Source organism: Mizuhopecten yessoensis, unplaced genomic scaffold (genome assembly GCF_002113885.1).
Source record: "Mizuhopecten yessoensis strain PY_sf001 unplaced genomic scaffold, ASM211388v2 scaffold2671, whole genome shotgun sequence".
Taxonomy (NCBI): Eukaryota; Metazoa; Mollusca; class Bivalvia; order Pectinida; family Pectinidae; genus Mizuhopecten; species Mizuhopecten yessoensis.
This window is the reverse complement of record NW_018404662.1, coordinates 2,448,529-2,473,397: the sequence shown is the minus strand read 5'-3', so window position 1 is coordinate 2,473,397 and position 24,869 is coordinate 2,448,529. Positions and strand designations below refer to the sequence as shown.

General features: G+C 39.7%; 1 protein-coding gene across 5 annotated transcripts in view; it reads right to left on the bottom strand.

The window, feature by feature from the left end:
* LOC110446327 (beta-hexosaminidase subunit beta-like) overlaps positions 1-24,869 on the bottom strand; it is a 48,161-nt gene that overhangs the window by 8,739 nt on the left and 14,553 nt on the right. Inside the window, exons 2-12 of one of the 5 annotated variants that reach the window (XM_021491415.1) lie at positions 21,839-22,065; positions 18,360-18,571; positions 17,368-17,841; positions 15,292-15,401; positions 7,046-7,156; positions 5,074-5,175; positions 4,714-4,819; positions 3,896-4,103; positions 2,037-2,147; positions 1,252-1,342; positions 696-867 (exon numbers count right to left, since the gene is read on the bottom strand). In XM_021491415.1, the coding sequence (XP_021347090.1) occupies positions 696-867; positions 1,252-1,342; positions 2,037-2,147; positions 3,896-4,103; positions 4,714-4,819; positions 5,074-5,175; positions 7,046-7,156; positions 15,292-15,401; positions 17,368-17,841; positions 18,360-18,516 (1,642 nt within the window). In that variant the 5' untranslated portion in view covers positions 18,517-18,571; positions 21,839-22,065. Of the gene's footprint in view, positions 1-695; positions 868-1,251; positions 1,343-2,036; positions 2,148-3,895; positions 4,104-4,713; positions 4,820-5,073; positions 5,176-7,045; positions 7,157-15,291; positions 15,402-17,367; positions 17,842-18,359; positions 18,572-21,838; positions 22,129-24,869 lie in introns of those variants that run through there. The other 4 variants (XM_021491416.1, XM_021491418.1, XM_021491417.1 and 1 more) reach the window with 4 other exon arrangements.

The window sequence follows — 24,869 nt, the reverse complement described above, 5'->3', positions numbered from 1 at the left end:
CTATACCCATCTGTCCGTTGTTCCCTAGCCATTCATGTCCGGTTTACCATATACCCATCTGTCCGTTGTTCCCTAGCCATTCATGTCCGGTTTATCCTTTACCCATATATATATATCTGTTGTTCCCTAGCCATTCATGTCCGGTTTACCCTATACCCATCTGTCCGTTGTTCCCTAGCAATTCATGTCCGATCTACCCTATACCCATCTGTCCGTTGTTCCCTAGCAATTCATGTCCGATCTACCCTATACCCATCTGTCCGTTTTTCCCTAGCCATTCATGTCCGATCTACCCTATGCCCATCTGTCCGTTGTTCCCTAGCCATTCATGTCCGATTTATACTATACCCATCTGTCCGTTGTTCCCTAGCCATGCATGTCCGATTTACCCTATACCCATCTGTCCGGTGTAGTCTAACAAATCATGTCAAGATTACCTTATCCTCAACTGTCTGGTGTATCCTTACCATTCAATCCACATTACCTTATATCCAACTGTCCATTGTAGCCCAACCATTCATGTCCTGTTTACCCTAGTACATTCATGTCCTGTTTATCCTATAACCCATATGTCCTATGTGTACCCTATTCAGTCCTTTCCTTTTTACCATTATTCATGTCCTGTCTACCCTAGCCAGTCCTGTTCTAATTACCTGTACGATCACCTAGGTCTGTGTGTTGTACACATGATTTACCTGTTCGGATTGGGTTGGGATCACATCGGTAGTACTTTGGCCAATGAACACCGTGGTCAACCCAGTCCAGGTACCAACACGTGCTGTAGATAACTTGATGACCTCGATCTATGGCCTGTTGGACTTCCCGTATACTGCCCAACCAAATCTGGATAATCGTGTCTTTTGGAATCTGGACGAGATATGAACAAATAATTTAGAATGTAACGACTTTCAATGAAGTTTCACCTACTGAAGCGGAGCTGTCCTAGTTTCTATGAAACTGCGGTTGTATCTCGATAAATCCTACTTTTTTATCACAAGCAAAAAGTGCTAGTGAATCGACCGGCACCGGTCATTTACACTCTTTGCTTTTCAAAGGAAACAGTTTTTGAAAGCTCGCAAAATAAGTTTTCAATTACTGTTTGTGTTCGAGACAATCTAAGCATTGATTATGCCTACCAAACTGATGAATTTCATTCCATTTTTGTCTCTACTAATCCTGGACGTAATACATAAATGTACCGAAACAACCTCTCAACACGTCTTTTCTCTTCTTGTTGATGACATCACCTACTTTCAATTTATTTCGCATGGCCTCCTCCCACATAATGAAGCGTTTTTCCCGGCCTTGTTCCCGAGAGATATTTTTAAGGTTGTCGGTAAACCTAAAATAACAAATCGAGACACTTTTGTCATTGGTACACATGGTCAAGAGTCAAAACATAGTACATTTCGACAAGAATCACATTTATTTATTACCAAAAGATCAGGCCCAATCTTCACGTAAATGGTCATCCATTCTGTACACCTTAAAACTGAAAGTCACACTACAGACTATAGCACATTGAAATAAGAACAGAAATTAGTTTTAATTGTCATACGGGTATAAACTGTAAGGGGATTTAAACATGGTCCATGACGCTGTATTGTAATTTTGTATGTAAGCTAATGTAGTTCCAATTAATTACTTTTACTAAAAACTTTCATTCTAAGTTTAAAGAAAACGTGCTCTCAAGCTTTCTATGGGATTGCGCGTGTGTATGTTCGTTCTGGGAGATTCCGCCGATCCTAATTTTGAGAATCAGATTGCAATCAAACAAGTTCCAATTTAGCAATATTTTTTTCCCCTAATTTGATGACAAGTGTAAGAGCTATGAGGCCTATGTAATCAGGCTGATGTCATTATTATTATTATGACGTCCTACAGTTAACATTTAAAACTTTTAAAGGTACATCTTGTGGAAGCGCAGTGCAAATGTAACTACATGTACAGGTAGCCAATCATCACCAAGACAAATGTGTCTTTTGTGTAGAACTTCATAAAAACTGAACATGTGTAACACGTCACAAAAACCCTACCTGTTTATAAAATAGTTCCACACTTTGACCATCGGATCTTTCATCTTGAAGGAGGTATTCCAGTGATCGTCCAACATGGAAAGGAAATGTTTTACGTCCGGGTTGGAAGTCCTAAAACAAAATACTATTCTTTGTGTACTGCCTTCAATATCACTCCGAGTTGACGAAATATATCCCATATCCTGTCACAAGTACTGATCCTATATGAGGTCACGCGCAAGTTTATTAATAAATTTGTGTTGATACCTATCTATCTATATAGTACTCAGATAGTTCATGTGCTAAAGTGTATTCATGGAAATGAAAGTTAATATAACTTCGTACATACCTGTCTTTTAATTTACAGTCTATTCGACTCGAGCCCCGATTAGTAAATTACATAATATGCCCAAATAAGTTCAGACTGAACCATTTCATATTAAGTAGTGTTTAATATGTCAGGACTTCAATGACTTTCGAGATACTCCTATTCGGAATTGGAACTATTTATTTGTCACATATATGTACAACTATTGTTGAAAGTGAAAAGAATACTGAGAATTCTTCATCGTACCGTCTAAATGTTTCAAAATTCAAATGTTTCTCTGTTGGTAAATACAACGTATATCGCAATTATCTTTCGATGAGTATATTGTGATATCATGCATTCTACTATCAAATACTGTACCATTTTATCTAATGACACGAACTGTGACCGACACTGTACCATTTTATCTACATGTAATGACACGAACTGTGACCGACACTGTACCATTTTATCACGTGACACGAGCTGTGGCGGAAACTGTACTCTTTTCTCACGTGACACGATCTGTGATAGACATTGTTCTATTTTATCACGTGACGCGATCTGTGACAGACATTGTTCTATTTTATCACGTGACGCGATCTGTGACAAACACTGTTATCTAATGATAGCCTTTGGCTGAGGTCGATACCTGGATTTATCAACCCGAGAAAAAGATATATTAACAGAGGACGCAGTCCGAGGTCAATATATATTTTCTCGGGTCAATAAATACAGGTATCGACGGAAGTCAAAGGCTACAATTGTTTTATTATTTCAAAACAGTAATGTTAGCAATCTGAAAAAAAAATCACCGCAAAAATCTACGGAAGCGGGACGATGCGTTTGTTTGGAGTCGCGTCCTAATTCTGTTTTTAGAAACACCCAGTCCTTCAACAAAAATCACGCGCTCCAAGTCAATATCGGTTTTTATCGGTGGACACGTGATGCATTCCTGGCCAATCAGTTGTCGGGAATAATATGAAAATATAATAATCTATTTTATCACGTGACACGAATTGTGACCGACACTGTACCATTTTATCACGTGACACGAGCTGTGGCGGAAACTGTACTCTTTTATCACGTGACACGATCTGTGACAGACACTGTTCTATTTTATCACGTGACGCGATCTGTGACAGACACTGTTATTCAATTATAGCCTTTGGCTGAGGTCGATACATGGATTTATCGACCCGAGAAAAGATATATTAACAGAGGACGCAGTCCGAGGTCAATATATATTTTCTCGGGTCGATAAATACAGGTATCGACGGAACTCAAAGGCTACAATTGTTTCATTATTTCAAAACAGTAATGTTAGCAATCTGGAAAAAAAGTCACCGCAAAAATCTACGGAAGCGGGACGATGCGTTTGTTTGGAGTCGCGTCCTAATTCTAATTTTAGAAACACCCAGTCCTTTAACAAAAATCACGCGCTCCAAATCAATATCGGTTTTTATCGGTGGACACGTGATGCATTCCTGGCCAATCAGTTGTCGGGAATAATATGAAAATATAATAATCTATTTTATCACATGACACGATCTGTGACTGGAATTTGACTAACCAGCAGTTTAAAGGCACTTCGTCTCCTCCTAGATGAACGAAGCGATCATTAAATACGTCAAATATTTCACGGAATAGTTTATTGAGGAAGTCGAACGTGTAGTTTTTACTGGGGTCCATGGGCCCTAGATAGCCCGGGACTGGTCTGTAGTTCATGTAGCACTGGGCGAGGATTTCCGGGTGACCAAACCCCCAGGAAAACGTGTGACCTGAAATACACAAACGGGAAACGACACATTTATATAATGAAATATCTTTATGCGGACTTCTATCATCAGGGAACCTTGATCTCTGGACTATCAAGAAACATGCACTGTTAAAAAAGCTTCGTTTCTGTACTAACGGGTGACTTGTTTATCTCTGTTTGATCAGGAAAGGAACCTCTTCTCTATCAGGAATCCTTTCTTCAGGCCATTTACCAAACATGTATCTCTGGACTATAGCGAATCCTTTCTCTATAACCTTTTATGATATGTTTCCCTCTTGACTATCAGGAACAGTTTCTCTGACCTAGGTTTAAAGGGACTCCTCGCTTATGGGCGATATGCTGTAAGCATTATTATCATGCATTTTATATGAATCAAAGTGGTTAAATAAAATGTGAACACTAAGATCTATGGAGCGTTAACCTTATTTTGCGCTTTGATTGATTTCGTTCCATTTGGGTTATAAGATCACTATTATTTCTACGTGTGCCATAATTATATATAAATACACAGGTGAATAACGGTGCATGTAACCATTTAGATAATCAAATTATGCATCATAAATAGCTGAGGTGGGAGTTATTGACTAAAATGTGTTTTGCGCTAGGCATACCAGGAGTATCAAACTCAGGGATGACCCTGACGGCTCGTATCCGGGCGTATTCGATGATGTCGGCAATATCCTGGGGTCGGTACACAAGCGACGGATGGTAGGCGCCCTGTCAACATAAAATAAGGGCGCAGTAGCTTCTATGCGTTTATGTTTGCATTTAAACAAGGATATGCCCGTCAACACCAACATAATATATTGCAGAAATGTTAAGGGAACATTTGAAAATTCAAGTCGTTGTGAGTTAAAAAAAATATACGGATTAAGTATATCCCCCACCCCCGAGTTCTTTGTGTATTTTCGCATAATGGTAAGCCTTTAAACTCGCCGTTTTTAACGATGATTTTAAATAGAGTTATCTACCTTGTCGGAGAGATTCGGGAAAGTCCGGCTCACGTACGGAAATGACTGGTCATCCACCAGGTGCCAGTGTAGAACGTTCATCTTATTCTGTACCATGCCTTCCTGTAACAAATAAAATCAGCCAAACATCAATTAAAACTTACTTACGGTGGAACCCGTGAACTCCGACAATCAGCAACACTCACATTCAACGTATACAAGTACACAATACTTATATAGCGTCTGTGATCTAAACTATAACCTAATTGTGAATTTCTCGCAATCAAAACGGCCTGATCCTTTACAAATGATCAGTTCTCAAAAACTCATAAACTTGAGGGGACATTCGTTTATTCTAATAAAATTTGTAATCTTTAAACATGAAAATACATGTAGTTGATAAGAAACAATTTATCACTAAAAGAAACTGAATGTGGCAACTACGTGTATTAAGGTCATAATTTACTACATTTGGTTTTTAGCCCACCATCATCTGATGGTGGGCTAAAAACCGTATTTTATATGTAGATTCCCCTTGGTCCTTAGCTGTACAGGGCAACTTTTGAGACTGATCGGTTTAACAACATGGCCGACAGGCAGCCATCTTGGATTTTGATAGTGAAAGTTGGTTATCGCTATTTCTCGGGAAGTACCCAAGGGATTTATCTCAAATTTTATATGTAGGTTCTCCTTGGCCCCTTGTTGTGATGGGCAACTATTGAGACTGATCGGATGAATAACATGGCCGACAGGCAGCCATTTTTGATTTTGACAGTGAAAGTTTGTTATGGCTATTTCTCAGGAGGTACAATGTACCGGAGGGATCTTTCTCAAATTGTATTTGTTGGTTTCCCTTGTTCCCTTGTTGTGCACTTGCTGTGCCTAAAATGGACGGTCGCCCGCTCGCCAATGGCGATTAAAGTCTTGCTCGGGTGACCAAAAAGTTGTTAAAAGTGAGGTAGTCACTGGCCCAACAAAAATATTTTGGGCGACTGTCGAAAAATGTATGAATAAAAGAAATTATAGTCCCTTCTACATTAACTGGGGGGCAGTACATCTTTCAGTTGTCATTACATCGATTTGAATCGAACTGTCCGTGATTTAGAAAATGTGATGATTTTTTTTCAGATTTTCTATATAAATAAGGCCAGGGTGCGAGTTTTGTGTATTTCTTTGGGAAACATGTCAGATTTTAACTAGGATTGAAGAATCAAAAATATATAAAAAAAAATCTGTTTTACATATTAAAAACATTGTCATGTTATATGTAATTTAAATGTGCTGAAGCATTGTGTTAAATGCTGTGGAAATATTTCTTCCGAAATTTATTTGGGCCACCAATATGTCATTTGGGTCAGTGCTTCAAATTTTTTAATCGCCCAAAAAACATTTTTTTGGGCCAGCCAATGCAGTTTCCCCACTATCTTTTATTGTTCATGTTTACTTTTGAAACTGATCAGTTAAACAAAATGGCCTACCGACAGCCGTCTTCGATTTTTGACATTGAAGGTTTGGTAGTACTATTTCTCAGGAATAACTTCAGGGATCTTTCTCAAATTTAATATGTAGGTTCCCCTTGATCCCTCGTTTTGTATGTTATATTTTGAGACTGATCATAAAAACAAAATGGCTGAAGGAGGAGCTAAACAGATCTTTCTCATATTGCAATGATCGATTCTATTTCTTTCACATTACGTACTGTACTAGTAAATATGTGAAATGACAAAATCACTTTTGAAGGCTGGCTTTATATATGTATACACATCAAAAGTTACCTCAAGGTGCAGATTACAGGAAAGAAGAGAAAAGAACAAATAACAAAGAACTAATGAAGATGGTACAATGGTGGGCACCAAGATCCCTCTGGGATCTCTTGTTTATCGTATTGTCATAACATGCACGTGCACTGGTTTTTTTATCATTAATCGTAAAATATCCATAAATAAGTTACTCATTGCAAGTATTTGCACTTCTCATGGATATTACTACTTACGATGACGTCATATATGATGCTCTTTTTAATAAAATGCCTTGATGAGTCAATCAGGATGCCTCGATGGGAAAATCTCGGAAAGTCTTCTATCACTGTATCTTTTATATAAAACTGAAACAAAAACAGGAGATGTCAACATATAATGTATATCTACATTTCCACTGCAAGATTCTCTATTAGCATTGCCTGAAGAAATGGTGTTCATTGAGTCTTGAACGCAATTTGTTCAGCGTCATTTCGAAGCTTCTCCTCCCGTCTCGAATAATAAGAGATATCTGTAGAAGCAAACGTTTTTGTGACATTAGGCTGTTCCATGAATGTTGTTTGCCCTGACCACACAGACACTCCAATATCGGAAATGTAAGGGAAAATCTATATTACGTCAATAACAACTAGAAAGAAAGAAAGGATTGAATGGCATTTTTTCAGGGTAGCGGGCTTCATGGTTAATATGTTTGTAACCGATTTGCGTTCGTACATTGTACCAGCATGAAATTGAAAAACATTCTGAGATGCATCAGACTGTTTTCTTGTACATATAACGGTGTTTCGGGATAAACATGTTTTGTTTGCAAATATTTCACAAGGTATGTCTCCTCTGAAGTTGTCTTCTGAATAAGTGTGAGAAGATAACAAAAATGTCAGTGTTATTTCTCCAAACACATGTAAACAAATTCATTTTCGCAAATATCTTACAATTGTACTACCACAACCGTAAACATATTTCACACGCAAATTACGTTACAGTATAGAATATAACGGATTTCTTCATTAATATAAATCGTGTGATAATATACCTCACGAAACAATGCTACCAACAGTGTTCACGAATAGGCGTTTCGTCCCCATTATTGATTTACCGTAATACTAACAAATCGAACTGTTCTCACTCTCCACGCTCGGGATACAGAGTGATATTCCTTCTATACCTCTACACCCTGATTACAAAGTAATCACAACATATGACCAGCACAGCACTCTGCTCTTAAATCTGCCCCGTGAGTATTGACCTCTGATGATGTCAGGCGAGACTTGACCTTATTCTGTCCCCACTCGACTCTGCGGCTGTCATCTTTGCCTGTAATCCTGATGAAGTGATTTCCTCTCGTGCCGCCATTATCACATGACCTAAGCGTGACGTCATGTGAGGTCACGGCCTAAACTCCGTTTGACCTTGGACAAATAGAACTCAATGTATTCTATTGCTGTTGTATGTTAACATACATGTATTTAGGATGCAACTGACATATTCTCCCCTTAAAGTTTACACTATAAATCGTTATTTTTAGGGATTCTTGCGTTTACCGTTATTCACATCTGTCAAAGTTGTCGAGATGAAAAGGGGACCTCTAAGAACGCTGTAAAATGTCCTTTGTGAATTGAAACTTGGTCTTGCTTGAAGATTGGTTTTCTCTTATATTTAATTTACATGGTGATATGTGCACATATACCGCAGAGATCATGCGAATCACATTACACACCTCAGAAGTTACGAAGTTACTTAAGCTTGTGTTTTCATAGCTGTATGAACATTGTAAAGCCTCTAGACAACGTCGATCTTTCATGGTAAAGTTACACATAACACAACGTGAAGGTTTCTAGTTTTAGTTAGAAAAAAAATTAAAACGTCATTTTTTCTGTATTAATTTCGTGTGGTTTAATTTAGTGAATGAAGCAACAAGAAAACCATGATGGCTGTTTATTTTCTAAACAAAACGTTCACTCTTCTAAAACAAATTGTAACAGTGTGGGATTTTTTTTTAACCCCGACTAGGGGTCTCTGTTAGAAAACGAGCTACAGTTTACGGAAACAGAGAAAATCGGGGAGTGACTAATGCGAGCCCGGGGGTAGGGGTTCCTATAACTCACATCACGGTGACGTAAATCAGACAAGTTACAAAGTGTTTTGTTGCTAAAGTACATAGTTAGCCACAGGCACGTGACGAGAGTTACGAGGGGGCGTCGTTTGTCTTACACGGGAACCATCATCTGTCACTCAACGTAACAAGCTGCAACATAATAAGTTGTGAATGTGTATGGTGTAGAAGTGTATGGTGTGGGTGTATATGGTGTGGGTGTGTATGGTGTGGGTGTTTATGGTGTGAATGTGTCTAGTGTGGAAGTGTACATGTATGTTGTTTTTGGATATGGGTGTGTGTATGGTGTGGGTGTGTATGGGTGTGTATGGTATGGGTGTATGGGTGTGTCTGTTGTTGGTGTGTGGGTGTGTATGTTGTTGGTGTGTGGTAGTGTATGTTGTTTTTGTGTATGGGTGTGTATGGTGTGGGTGTGTGTGGGTGTGTATGGTGTCGGTGTGTATGTTGTTGGTATGTGGGTGTGTATGGTGTGGGTGTGCATGTTGTTGGTGTGTTGGTGTGTATGTTGTTGTTGTGTGGAAGTGTATGTTGTTGGTGTGTGGGTGTGTATGGTGTGGGTGTGTAGGTGTATATGTTGTTGGTATGTGGGTGTGTATGGTGCGGGTGTGTATGTTGTTGGTGTGTGGGTGTGAATGGTGTGGTTGTGTGGGTGTGTGGTCGTGTATGTTGTTGGTGCGTGCGTGTGTATATTGTTGGTGTGTGGAAGTGTATGTTGTTGGTATGTTGGTGTGTATGGTGTGAATGTGTATGGTGTGGGTGTGTGGGTGTGTATGTTGTTGGTGTGTGGGTGTGTATGTTGCGGACGATTGGGTGTGTATGGTTTGGGTGTGTATGTTGTCGGTGTGTGGAAGTGTATATTGTTGGTATGTGGGTGTGTATGTTGTGGGTGTGTGGGTGTGTTTGGTGTGGGTGCGTATGGTGTGGGTGTGTATGGTGTGGGTGTGTATGGTGTGGGTGCGTATATTGTTGGTGTGTTGAAGTGTATGTTGTTGGTATGTTGGTGTGTATGGTGTGAATGTGTATGGTGTGGGTGTGTGGGTGTGTACGTTATTGGTGTGTTGGTGTGTATGTTGTGGACGTGTGGGTGTGTATGTTGTTGGTGTGTATGCTGTTGGCGGGTGGAAGTGTATGTTGTTGGGGTGTGGGTGTGTATGGTGTGGGTGAGTATGTTGTTGGTGTGTGGGTGTATGGGTGTGTATGTTGTTGGTGTGTGGGTGTATGGGTGTGTATGTTCTTGGTGTGTGGGTGTATGGGTGTGTATGTTGTTGGTGTGTGGAATGGTATGTTGTTGGTGTGTGGGTGTGTATGTTGTTGGAGTGTTGGTGTGTATGTTGTTGGTTTGTGGGTGTGTATGTTGTGGACGTGTGGGTGTGTATGGTGTGAGTGTGTATGGTGTGTGTGTGTATGTTGTTGGTGTGTGGAAGTGTATGTTGTTGGAGTGTGGGTGTGTATGGTGTGGGTGTGTATGTTGTGGGTGTTTGGGTGTGTATGTTGTTGGTTTGTGGGTGTGTATGTTGTGGGTGTGTGGATGTGTATGGTGTGAGTGTGTATGGTGTGGGTGTGTCGGTGTGTATGTTGTTGGTTTGTGGGTGTGTATGTTGTGGGTGTGTATGTTGTTGGTGTGTTGAAGTGTATGTTGTTGGTGCGTGCGTGTGTATGTTGTTGGTGTGTGGGTGTGTATGGTGTGATTGTGTATGGTGTGGGTGTGTGGGTGTGTATGTTGTTGGTTTGTGGGTGTGTATGTTGTGGACGTGTAGGTGAGTATGGCGTGGTGGGTGTATGTTGTTGGTGTGTGGAAGTGTATGTTGTTGGTGTGTGGGTGTGTATGGTGTGGGTGTGTATGTTGTTGGTGTGTTAAAGTGTATGTTGTTGGTGTGTGGGTGTGTATGGTGTGGCTGTGTGGGTGTGTATGTTGTTGGTGTGTGGGTGTGTATGGTGTGGGTGTGTATGTTGTTGATGTGTGGGTGTGTATGGTGTGGTTGTGTGGGTGTGTATGTTGTTGGTGTGTGGGTGTGTATGGTGTGGTTGTGTGGGTGTGTATGTTGTTGGTTTGTGGGTGTGTATGTTGTGGACGTGTAGGTGAGGATGGCGTGGGGGGTGTATGTTGTTGGTGTGTGGAAGTGTATGTTGTTTGTGTGTGGGTGTGTATGGTGTGGGTATGTATAGTGTTGATGTGTGTGTGTATGGTGTGGTTGTGTATGTTGCTGGTGTGTGGGTGTGTATGGTGTGGGTGTGTATGGAGTGGCAGTGTGGGTGTGTATATTGTTGGTGTGTATGGTGTGGGTGTGTATGTTGTTGATGTGTGGGTGTGTATTGGTATGTGGGTGTGTATGGTGCGGGTGTGTATGTTGTTGGTGTGTGGGTGTGAATGTTGTTGGTGTGTGGAAGTGTATGTTGTTGTTGTGTGGGTGTGTATGTTGTTTGTGTGTGGGAGTGTATGTTGTTGGTGTGTGGAAGTGTATGTTGTTGTTGTGTGGGAGTGTATGTTGTTGGTGTGTGGAAGTGTATGTTGTTGATGTGTGGGTGTGTATGTTGTTGATGTGTGGGTGGGTATGGTGTGGTTGTGTGGGTGTGTATGTTGTTGGTGTGTGGAAGTGTATGTTGTTGTTGTGTGGGTGTGTATGGTGTGGTTGTGTGGGTGTGTATGTTGTTGGTTTGTGGGTGTGTATGTTGTGGACGTGTAGGTGAGGATGGCGTGGGGGGTGTATGTTGTTGGTGTGTGGAAGTGTATGTTGTTTGTGTGTGGAAGTGTATGTTGTTGGTGTGTGGGGGTGTATGTTGTTTGTGTGTGGAAGTGTATGTTGTTGGTGTGTGGGTGTGTATGTTGTTGGTGTGTGAGTGTGTATGTTGTTGTTGTGTGGGTGTGTATGTTGTTGGTGTGTGGGTGTGTATTTTGTTTGTGTGTGGAAGTGTATGTTGTTGGTGTGTGGAAGTGTATGTTGTTTGTGTGTGGAAGTGTATGTTGTTGTTGTGTGGGTGAGTATGTTGTTGGTGTGTGGGTGTGTATTTTGTTTGTGTTTGGAAGTGTATGTTGTTGGTGTGTGGAAGTGGATGTTGTTGGTGTGTTGATGTGTATGTTTTTGGTGTGTTGTTGGTGTATGGTGTGGGTGTGTATGGTATAGGTGTGTATGATGTGGGTATTTATGGTGTGTAAGTGTATGTTGTTGTTGTTGTGTATGGTGGGTGTGTGTGTGTATGGTGGGTGTGTAGGGGGTGGGTGTGTATTGTGTGAATGTGTATGACACTGCTGTGTATTATATATATACATGTATATGGTGTGGAAGTCTATGGCGTTGATGTGTTTGTTTTGGGTTTGTATGGTATGGGTGTGTATGGAATGGGTGTGTACGGTATGGGTGGGTATTATTTGGGAGTGTATGGTGTGAATGTGTATGATGTGAATGTGAATGATGTTGAAGTGTATGGTGTGGGTGTGTATGTTGTTGGTGTGTGGGTTTGTATGTTGTTGGTGTGTGGGTGTGTATGTTGTTTGTGTGTGGAAGTGTATGTTGTTGGTGTGTGGGTGGGTATGTTGTTGGTGTGTGGAAGTGTATGTTGTTGGGGTGTGGGTGTGTATGGTGTGGGTGTGTATGGTGTGGGTGTGTATGGGGTGGGTGTGTATGTTGCTGTTGTGTGGGTGTGTATGGTGTGGGTGTGTATGGTATGGGTGTGTATGGTATGGGTGTGTATGGTATGGGTGTGTATGGTATGGGTGTGTATGGTGTGGGTGTGTATGGTGTGGGTGTGTATGTTGCTGATGTGTGGGTGTGTATGGTGTGGGTGTGTATGGGGTGGGTGTGTATGTTGCTGTTGTGTGGGTGTGTATGGTGTGGGTGTGTATGGTGTGGGTGTGTATGGGGTGGGTGTGTATGTTGCTGTTGTGTGGGTGTGTATGGTGTGGGTGTGTATGTTGCTGATGTGTGGGTGTGTATGGTGTGGGTGTGTATGTTGTTGGTGAGTGGGTGTGTATGTTGTTGTTGTGTGGGTGTGTTTGTTGTTGTTGTGTATGTTGTTGGTGTGTGGATGTGTATGTTGTTGGTGTGTGGTTGTGTATGTTGTTGGTGTGTGGAAGTGTATGTGATGTGTTGGTGTGTATGGTGTGGGTGTGTATGTTGTTGGTGAGTGGGTGTGTATGTTGTTGTTGTGTGGGTGTGTTTGTTGTTGTTGTGTATGTTGTTGGTGTGTGGACGGGTATGTTGTTGGTGTGTGGAAGTGTCTGTTGTTGGTGTGTGGGTGTGTATGGTGTGGGCGTGTATGGTGTGGGTGTGTATGTTGTTGATGTGTGGGTGTTTATGTTGTTGTTGTGTATGTTGTTGGTGTGTGGAAGAGTATGTTGTTGGTGTGTGGTGTGTATGTTGTTGATGTGTGGGTGGGGATGTTGTTGGTGTGTGGGGGTGTATGTTGTTGATGTGTGGGTGTGTATGGTGTTGTTGTGTATGTTGTTGGTGTGTGGAAGTGTATGTTCTTGGTGTGTGGAAGTGTATGTTGTTGGTGTGTGGGTGTGTATGTTGTTGGTGTGTGGAAGTGTATGTTGTTGATGTGTTGGTGTGTATGTTGTTGGTGTGTGTGTGTGTATGGTGTGGGTTTGTATGGTATGGGTGTGTATGATGTGGGTGTTTATGGTGTGGAAGTGTATGTTGTTGTTGTTGTGTATGGTGTGTGTGTGTGTATGGTGGGTGTGTATTGTGTGTATGTGTATGACACTGCTGTGTATTATATATATATATATGTATATGGTGTAGACGTCTATGGCGTTGATGTGTATGGTTTGGGTTTGTAAGGGTGTGTATGGTATAACTAGTTATTGTATAGATGATGATAAAAATGGCAGATGTTTATTGTTTTGCTTATTACTGTCGTTGGTTGTTTCAACGTTCTATAAGATTTACCTGACCATTTATTGTGGATGTTTGTGAAGATAGTTATTCTGGATATGGATGCTTACTTTGTGTGATGCTATTGTGTGATGCTATTGTGTGGATGTTTATTGTGTGGATGTTATTGTGTGATGTTATTGTGTGGATGTTTATGACTTGGATGTGTATTGCTTAGATATTTGTTTGTGGGTGTTTGTAAATTAGATGTTTATGGTGGATATTTACTGTGCGTCTTTTTTTGTGCTGATATTTAACATTTAGAATCTCATTAATATACATTGCGTCTTTCGATATCATAAACATAATTAGAATAACAATAATTGGCATATTCGTCCGTTTACAAAAGATTCATCAGCCCCGTTTCCGATGCACACCAGTCCGTCTCCTGATTACAATACTGAAGCACATCTCTCAATCTCTGTCCCGAGAGCGAACACCTTGCAACACAAATCTCTGTCTTGAACTTAATCATAAAAATAAACACCCTGGAAATGAATAGATATTATACCATTATCGTAAAACATAAAATGAAGCGGTAATACTCTGCCACGATTCATTCCGTAAACATAAACACGCCACATGCACTTGTACATGTATGTATACACACACAAATAGAAATTCGGTGCCCACGTAATTGTCGGACGGAGTGTTTAACTGCATTATTGGTCATGTAACACCTTCAAACAAATCTGAATAATATTTTGTTTGTGGCTTGAAGTAATACTAACAAGCTTTCCAATGCAACGCTCGTGCAGTAATGTACTTAGATGTAATTCCAAGATCAATTTGTATGGCTAACAGAAGGTAGCTGAATGCCGTATTGTTCAGTGATCGCTATCGGTACTAAAACCAATCCCTCTCTTGTTTTTATGCTGAGAAGAGTTTAAGTGAAATTGGCGTTTTTTAAATAAATGACGGCTTGTGAACGTCACCATGGCGCCGGACTTGACAGGGGAGGTATCGGCTGGACCGACAAAACTTTTTTTTAGAAAGGTCGACCTTGGCCCTCAGTGTCAATTCATCTAAAACTGTTGCCATCATTTATTGTGATGACGAGTCTTGGCGCGTTCCACAGACAAGGTGCTTCTCTCGTTATTGGCGGCTAAATCACGGAATTCATCGATCCGATAAAAATAAACAGATTGTGATCTAATAGCTATCTGGCAAAAATAATCTGCGTTATCGACCCGTTATTTACGCTGTGTTAGTACCAAAAATCTCTCAATTCCTGGTTTACGGGTTATCATCATTAACACGCGGTTGTACACCTGGCCTGGTACATTTTCGGGTGACAACATATACCGTACAGAGACATATTTAACCGGAATAACAGACATGTTTGGAACAAGAACAAAAAAAGATCTGAAACTTTATGAAAAACATAACAATGAACGCTATGAAAAGAGATTATGTAAAATCTGTACAGTACATGTACAATTTAAAATTGTCGCATACAAGTTGCTTTAATCCTAAAGGCATACGTTTAGCTTACCTTATTCTGCCGTTTATATAATATTTGGCTGAAAGTCTCGAGTCCCCTCAAGGCACCCCACACCTCGTTCGCGATCAGGAAGATCCCAGATGGTTTCACCAATAGTGAATCTAACAAATATAAGAAGATAAGTTCTTTACAATTTGTAATAATCACAGCATGTTCGAACATCTCTATGTGTATGGAGTACTGGGCATTTGAGGGTTTAGGTCAGCCTCGGTAAAGGTAGAAATGGTTGCATGCGCTCGAAGTCTTAAAACTTTAGATACCGTCTTATCTATTTAAGTTAAATTAGGGTGTTCTTTTGTGAGCGTACACTTTTGTCCCGTAATGCCTCGTTTTCATTCCAGCAACACCCATCTGATGTTATAGTTCCTTGTTACAGAAGGTGTGTGGAGAAGCGTTAACATGTCACGTACTTACCTGTACAGAAGGTGTGTGGAGAAGCGTTAACATGTCATGTACACATTTTTGTAATTCTTAGAAGCTTACACTTGCAATACTGGAGAGGCTAAGAGCACGCACAATAATGCATGGTTATGAACCAATTAAGGGTGACGTTACAACGCACACGTGGCAATATATATTTTTTATAAACAATGTATTGTAATTTGTCAGCTATAATGGTTTCGTAGTAAACCTCATTTTAAACTTTGCTGCGTTTTATCAAATGAACTCTCCATGGGTATTGACATTGATAGAATTAACTCGTCCTCTCATCAATTTTGTATCAAATTTAGATGAAATTGTTCTGATTGAAACTGAAATTCGGACTAATTTTATTTTAAATCAGACCACTTGCTTGGGACAATCAAGTGTGGAATTATGGCAGGCCGCGGGAATACTGTAATACAACATGTTTCACTGATGTGTTATTCGCTGTGAGTCCGGTGCTCGACTGTATCTCGTCCTGTAACTTGGATGTAGATATGTATTTTGTCGTGTGTGACTTACTGACATAGATTTCACTGTTACTCAAACGCTGTTCAAAAGTAGGTCACTGTGACTTAAATGTTGACATGTATTGATGTGTGACGTTGATGCTATCATGTACTGTGACTTAGACGCTACATAAATGTATGTACATGTACATGTAAACTGTATTTCACTACGCCTGACTCAGGTGCGCACGTGTATTGCGCTTTGAATAAATGCTGACATGCGCTTATTTCAAACTGCTTATATATATACATCTGTACACGTAAAACGAGAAACAAATAAAACAAAGGAAAGACAGCGTACTTTAGTGTCGCAAAGGCGGACACTTATTCTGGAAACATGTATATATATATATATATATGCTGTCCTGAAGTTGTCTTTACAACAAGGGGAATATACATGTACAATACATCTTATTTGTAATTCGGTTTTATCAAGAAAGGACAATTTACAGGCGTGTGTGGTAGAGTACAGTAAATAAAATACCAATACTTTTGTATTGAATCCTTAAAACAAACAGGAAATACAATTTAAAATTATGTTTTGGAGTAGTCTGATTGAATGCTTTCTAATTGATCGTTCGAGTCATTTATAAAATATCATTTAAAATACCTTGCTCAAAATGTTTCATCCTACTTTCACATACTAAAATGTTTTATCTCAAAATGCTATGCTATTATGTATAATTTCAATATACAGCTTTACATGTACCATGTATACATTTTTTTTCTAAGTGATTTGACCTCCACTCCTCATAACTTAACAGAACAAAAACATCTGTAGCCGGATGACAACTTATTCATCGTTTATAAAACTTTCTAAATAAATACTTCCCACTTTTCACAATACCTTGTTCTCTCTCTCTGTAAAAAATAAATAAAAGAGAGTGCTTGTGTTTTATCCATGCACGAATGGATTTAAAGAGAGGGATATCACCGATAACAACGATGGATAATCTAACAAGACTCCAATCTGCAGGCCTGTTTCTGTTCAATCACACGTGTGAACAATGTCCAATGACTTTTGTACACCACAAAATATAAAGAGGCAGCCTAGCTTCACCTAAGTGTAAAATAACCGAAATATATGTGCTCTCCACTGACATTTAAAACTATAACACAAAGTACTCATACTCACATCCTTCGTCAGAAGATTCGTGCAGATAATTCGAGCATGAGTTTTTTAGCACCACTGACATCCAGGAAATAGGTGAAGCATCTTCATGAATTTTTCTCATATTTAATATTTCCTTATCAAATCCACCATTTTTCAAGTATTTCAAATTGTCGTAGAACTCTTCGGAAGCATATTTAAAAATGGCATCTTTATAACGTTGTATAGCCTTTTCTAAAATAACACACGTAGAATTTTCTGTTTTTATACTAAATGAATGCTGTTCTATTCGATACACTTTGTCTTTATTAGCCTTGTAATGCTGGGGTAAGGGCCAAGGTTCTCCGCATGTGGCACGAGGCGCTCTCCTGAGTTTGAAGGCGGGGCCGCGAATGCTATTGAACTGTATACTAAAATCTGTATAATCCCATTCAATTGAAACGTTTTTATTGGCACTCCTGTGTATTGGTCCACGTGGATATTGCTGCCTAATTTTTCCTGAAATGAGAAAGATATCAAGAGTACAACCACGTTATTTCCAAAAAGGATTCAATGCCAGGGAACTTAGGAATATTGAACAGCATATTCTTCTTTTTAGATGTTCATGCCAGTATGAACTATATTCGATGGTAACTATAAGGTTTCCAATAAAGTACAGATTTAATCAGGGATAACAGGAATAGACTAATTTAACAGGGACCACACTAGTCAACGGATTTATACTGGGATCACAGTTATGTTCGGATTTATTTTTTCAGGGATCACAGTTATGCAGTAGTTGCCGTATTATTCGAATTTATTTAGGAACCATAATTTCTGGAAATATCTGTGTGTGCCTTGTGACAGTTAAAAAATATGTATTAACTTCCAAATTATTACATTTAAAGACGTGGCACTTCTGGTCAAAGTTATAGGATACAGTAAAAAGAACGGCGGTATACTTATACAAAGGTATATTTCTGTGTGTACACTGGCTGGTCGCATTACCGCAAGGTGGATATTTCTATTTTACTTACGTATGTCCAGTTTGGTTCTGTTGTACTTGCTAAGTGAGGAGTAATTCCCTCTTCTGGTTCCCCCAACGTATACTGGCGCCGCCTTTTGGGCATTTTGTGAGTAGACGTTGACAAGAAGGACGGTTAGCCATGCAAGAGTTACGGCAGGATTGTCCATTCTTGACTATCCCATATTGGACCGAGTTTGAACAGAAGAAAACATGTTGAATAATCTAAAATTAAAAAAAAAAGCTGCGTCTTAGTCTTTTTAAAGTCTTGGATTTCCATGGAACTCGTCGACAGAACAACGTCTTCAATTCGGGTAATGGTTCACAGTGCCTATATTAAGAAATCACGTTCACACAATACAGGTGTAATAATCAAGAAGTTTGATCTCGTAACGGTTCTGTAAGGATATAGGTCGCACTTGGCATTATGCTAGGGACGCATTACCGTTCTGTCAGCATCTGTATAGACAGAGAAGTGTTAATGAGTGTTAATTGGATTTCTGGAAACACATGATCGTGCATGTAACATTCTAAGAACTATACTTATACAATGAGATGCTCCTCAAATTCTACTGTAAATGTTGTGTAAAGCACTTATGCAGACACTGTCCCCAGGGTAGCACTTCGTAGTGTCCTGTCGAGCTCTAACATTTTGAAAATGTATTTGATTACACTCTCATTAAAGATTAAGTGTGTAAAAACTGGAAGTCGGGGAGTTTGCTCGAAATCCCCCCCCCCCCCCCCCCCCCCCCCCCCCTCTGACATTTTTATATTTTCACTCTAAAAAGTCGATGACTTAAACCAATTTTTAGTGGCGTTTATCTGGAATTTACCTTCTTTGAATTACCATAGTATATAACATATATGAATTAAGGGAACCACAGTGTCTGGATGACCGATATACCGATGTAACTCCACTTTGGTGAAGTACGCAGTAAGGCCAGGTTGACCCACTAGATATATCGATCTGTGTCCATGAAACGGGTCATAATACATAATGAATTGTTTATTATCGTTCGGAAGACATGCTAACACAACTATTATACAAACACGTACTAAATACTACCGTTCTCCTCCCTTCTCATTCGTACACATATACATGTATCAGGAAACTATATCCTGTTTCTAACTTGAACTATCGTATGGACAATCGCCAGGCACTGACCGCAGGTGGTGTTTTCTCCGAGCATTAAGGTTTTCCTCCACCACCAAAACCTGGCTGGTCCTAAAATGGCCATACATATATGTAGCTGTTTTAAAATAGGTCGTAGAGCACATACAAACCAAACTAAACCAAACGTCTCCATAACGTCTAAGGTCCTGGAGTACATAACAAACAAAACAGCTAAGATATTATGTATGTAGACGTACATACACATAACAAACATTATAGTTAACGTCATATGACGCCGTAAAAGCATAGTTCATATGACGACACATCAGCTAAGGTCACATGGCATGACAACAAAACATAATGATATCGGACGTCATGTTATGACGTAACAGACAAGGAGTTTAGGATCATTGGACGACAGCTACCATTTATTGTTATCACCATGATTTAGACAAGTTTCAACATGTACGTTATACATGTATATTAGAGTGATCTTTAAGTCTTTGACATCGGCATGACGATGGTATCAACTCACTATAGGATGTAAAGGAAATGATAATAATGGTTAAATTTAGATACACGTAAAATGTAATCAGGCACCGTAATTGTACATTGTAGATAATTTTAATATTTGATACTGAACAGCGTGCGCTTAAGTCTAAAAGACCCAAGAGGAAGGATTAGAAACCAGAGGTAATACTTTCTCATTGTCAACGGACGCTTAATGTGTTCCAAAGGTTATACTAGGGTACCAGTCCGTAACCAATAATCTGTTTTCTCACTTCCAGCTTTATTGTCTTTTTAATTAGCCAATGATATACTAATACATACTATAATACCTCAATACACCGGGAAATTCCACATATTACAACCATGACACTATGATACATCCACATGATAAGGATATTTCCTTGACCACACATGCCTGTGGTACTGTACGTGCACGTAACAGGTAAACATCGTGTTTCTATGGTGACATATGGTAAATAGTAGACTGGGGACATTAGCTGGGTGATTACTGTCATGTGATGTATCTTTGTCTGGGAAACACACACGTAATGATCAGCTGATTTATTTAGCATTCGAACAGTCTACGTTCGTGTAGCACTGTCTCTGGTCTGTCATTATGACGGGGTCCATTGACACAGACGTTGATCAATGGCCATTTCGGGTCAGAAAGATTTCTCGTTTATTCTGTACCAGAGTTTACAGAACTTTATAAAAATACACTCTTTAGGCTAGTGGTTATTTCAGCCACCATAAGTGGTGTTTCTGAAGTTATGAGCGTTCTCAGTAGCAACCGTAGCCTTCCCCTGTTCCATTTCAAAACTGTTTCAATGTAGATTAGTAATGCATTATATTAGGTTAAAGCAGTGCAAAGTTTGAGCAATGGCGAACGGTCAACTTGTCTTATAAATTATTTTTAAACACACAACAGAAAATGCACTCGTACATGTATATACTCAATCATCAATTAGTTCAGTTCATGTTATCAGTAGCAAGGAATTACTTATATGCATAACTGTAATGCTAACTAGCGTAAGAAGGTCTAGCAGCATTGCAGATCGAGATCAAAGCAAAATGACGCTACTAAGCTGTATGTAAGCATACCCCAATGAAAAAGATTAACGCAGTTGGATTTAAATTGATAAGGGGATAACAACACATCTGTCAGGATCCTATGCCGCCGTGAACATCCTGTCTCGTGCACTTGTTGTTCCCGCGCAAATGTGTCATGATTAATGACGGCAAGCTCCTGTTCACACCTCTCATCCTAGGCTACTGATTATCTTTGTTTACGTCCCCTTCTGACTCCGTGACCTTGAACTGCACCGTACTTCAGTACACCGGGAAACTCCACATATTACAACCATGTGTCAGGGAACCGCGGTACAGAGGCTGCACAGAAATGTCGAACCTCTTTGATAGCGACAAATTTGACTACATGCCTTTGTCACGCTGGAGGATTTCCAGATTTTAGTTTTTGTCGTTGCTTACGAAAAGTACACGGAATATATGCGTATATATATATATACCTTCCATGTGCAGTTTCGCTCGTACATAAGAAACGAGTATAAATAGCGAAGATGGTTTTCTCTTAGCTAGCTCTAACTGACCGGGAATGTATCCCTCACATGCATGCTCCCCTTCACCTTTTTCTCACAGACTGGTACCACGATTCATTTGATAGTCAGCTGGTCAGAGAATATTCATTGCTCTACCCTTTCAAAAACAGAAAACCGTTAATTTATTAGCTTCAAGCAGTGAACGCAAAAATGCTGAAACATTTTGCTACTTATAATTCGATGGAACACCAGAAAGCTAATCTGTTCCAAATATATATCCATGTTTATGCATTATAAAAATATTATACTTACAAATGCAACTGTTAAAAAATCCTCCAGTTTTCGGGCGGGCCTGTGGTTGAGTGCTGTACAATTATCTTTAGCTACACTCTAATACAGACATTCGGAAGCTTGGACAGAGGTCATTCACGCAGTGGTCAGTAACTAAACGCACATGCTGTTAGCATAGTTTGTTTATCAACAGATGGTCAAGACTCCCCGGACGGGTGAACGGACTGTTCGCTTTTGGCGATCTGTAACTGATAAGATGGTAAGTTGTTGTGTAGTGTACCCTCCCCACTGAGCTGACTCGGTGACTGGACTTCCCCATACACACCCCTCTTTGTATACACATCACACACACAACCTACCACACCTATACTTTATTATACAGAAAGGAGAATATTTATACGTGTGTGAAAGCCATACATGATTTGGTATTAATATCATTCATAAACTGTTACGTATTAACAAAGCATTTCACCTTTTCCGTTGATGCATACAGTTATAATCAATATTTATGTGTAAAGAGCGATGCTGGTTAATGCCATGCAAAAGTCATTAATTAACAGAGCATGCGTTGTCGCGATGCATTTTCGATTTGATGCTGATCTAAAGGAGTCTGTTGGTTTATGTTGTGTCATTACCAGATAACTTGGGGCAGTGATCATCTAGGTCCCGTGCTGTTCAAGACGTTTGTTTGCGGTGACTTTGATTTACCTTATAGTGTATTTATGCTTGATTTGAGTTTTCCTTATTTTTGTTTGTTATCTACTTGCGTTCACTTGCTGCAAACAATTAGTGTTTTGCTGAACATACGTATTTGTCTTCAAAATCATTCAAAACCTACGATGAAATCTCGCTAACACTGTGCTCAGCAAGTCAGATTATTTGCCTATTTTTTGTCTGTCCACAATGATTGTTGGCCTTAGTTTAGCTACTTTCCGTCTAGGCTGCTCCTTCGGCGATATGTTTCCTGCGACTGGCCATGTTCAGCTTTCTACAATGTTGTAATGATAATAATTCGAGGTTCTTATATACCGCTTTATCACAGCTTAGTTCGAAGGTCGTCTCAAAGCGGTTCACAAATTATTATCCGTGGTTATAGGGCCTTTGCAACGAGCCAATACCTTTTTCAACTCCCTGGGGTGCATACAGTCGGTGCTGCCATGTCAGCGCTAACAGCTAGCATTCAACAATTCTAGCACTGTCCAATCACGTACTCATTTACAGCTGAGTAGACTGGAACAAGCGGAGTAAACTATCTTGATCGAAGATACAACACAGTGCTGTGCCGTGACTCGAACCCGCAACCCTTCGGTCACGAGCCCGGCGAAATGGCAGCTGCGGCTGTATGCTCCCCATGGAGTTGAGAAAGATATTGGCTAGTTGCAAAGGCCCTATAACCACGGATAATAATTTGTGAACCGCTTTGAGACGACCTACGGAATTGGATGTGATAAAGCGGTATATAAGAATCTCGAATTATTATTATTATTATTTCATGTACTACTGTAGGTGGAGCAAATATATAGCTACACTGTACACATATGTACGTTCTTACCATGCAGGAAGTGCGCGTTCGTTACCATGGTCTAGTTAACCCTGATGTACTATAGGAAGTCCTTATATTACATACTTTTTTCTAGTCTAGACACCATAAACATTCAAAAATCTTTTTATTTAATCTTTGAAAAATATCATCGACCAAACTACTGGATACAGTATTTCATTAATCTTTGTCAATGTATGTCTGCAAACAACGAAACTTCATATTAGATGTCAAACATGAACGCCAATAGGATATGCTCCAGAGATGAGGCGCCGTCGGGGGACGATATATCGTATACTTAAAGTTGCAATTATTAAATAATTATTTTTTCTGTATGATCTTTGACGGATTTGACTGCATTTACTATAATTTTTTTTAGTTTACAATAGTTGTGAAACGTTGTTTCTCCAACTTAAATAAATCACTCTTATTGGCTCGAATGGAAACCCGCTGAGGGTCTTAATGAAAGAGGAAACCGGAGTACCCGGAGTAAACCTACAATGTACACGGTTTTGGGCGGGTTAACCCATACGTTTTCACGTCCAATCGGCGCAGCTGCGCTATCCACTGCGGCACTCGACATTTGCATTTATTCTTTAGATGTAACACAGGGTAAAACATTATTTTTTTTCACTCAATTGTAGGAAATTATTTGTACAAAGATGCTAAATGCATTACGAGCAATTTTACAGCATGATTGGTACCAGTGCGTTTTCGTCTACTTTATTTAGACCTCTCAATTATTACATTGTATTATTTCTAATTAATAAATTTAATTTCTGGAATGGTTTTGGTACACTGGCTGTTTCCTTTTTTAACAATCAACTATCCTCGCCCACCCTTCCTCCGACAACGTTATCCCTACTGCAGTAACAGACAGAAGTACATGCCAATAATTGATAAGTAGACTAAAAGATGGTATAATTAAAGTCGGTGTATCTATCAGAGCTATGTATCGGCGTGTAATCATTGCTGCCCATTGTCAATTACAAGTACTCTGGCGGGTACGTCGGTAGTCGTGATCGTTAATTATTAACTAGAAATGTGTCAAGGGCGTACATTACATCTGTTTCTTACAACGCCACTGGGTCGTACACCTTCTATATTACATACATCTATTTATATATAAAATCTGTGATGAAACATATCGAATGTTTTTTTTCCATCAATTTCTTTCTCATCCTTCCTTTCAATGTCCCTAATAATCATCAGATGTAAGCAACTAAACATTGGTTTGATTTCCCTTCGGAAATACACATCCTTGCTGGCCATTCCATACATCGACAAGATTGCTCACGATAGTAACGCCATATGTTTTCCCAATAAACAACGCGACCACCATCACCTAAATGTCAGAACGGCGAGGTTTCTGAGACTTTTTTTACAGCACTCCCTGGGGCCAAGTCACAACCATCGTGATCTACTGCCTTGGTGTGACTGTACGGATAACAACATATTCACATATACTGTGTTTCTTCTACACCACATAAAGATGAAATATATTTGCCATTT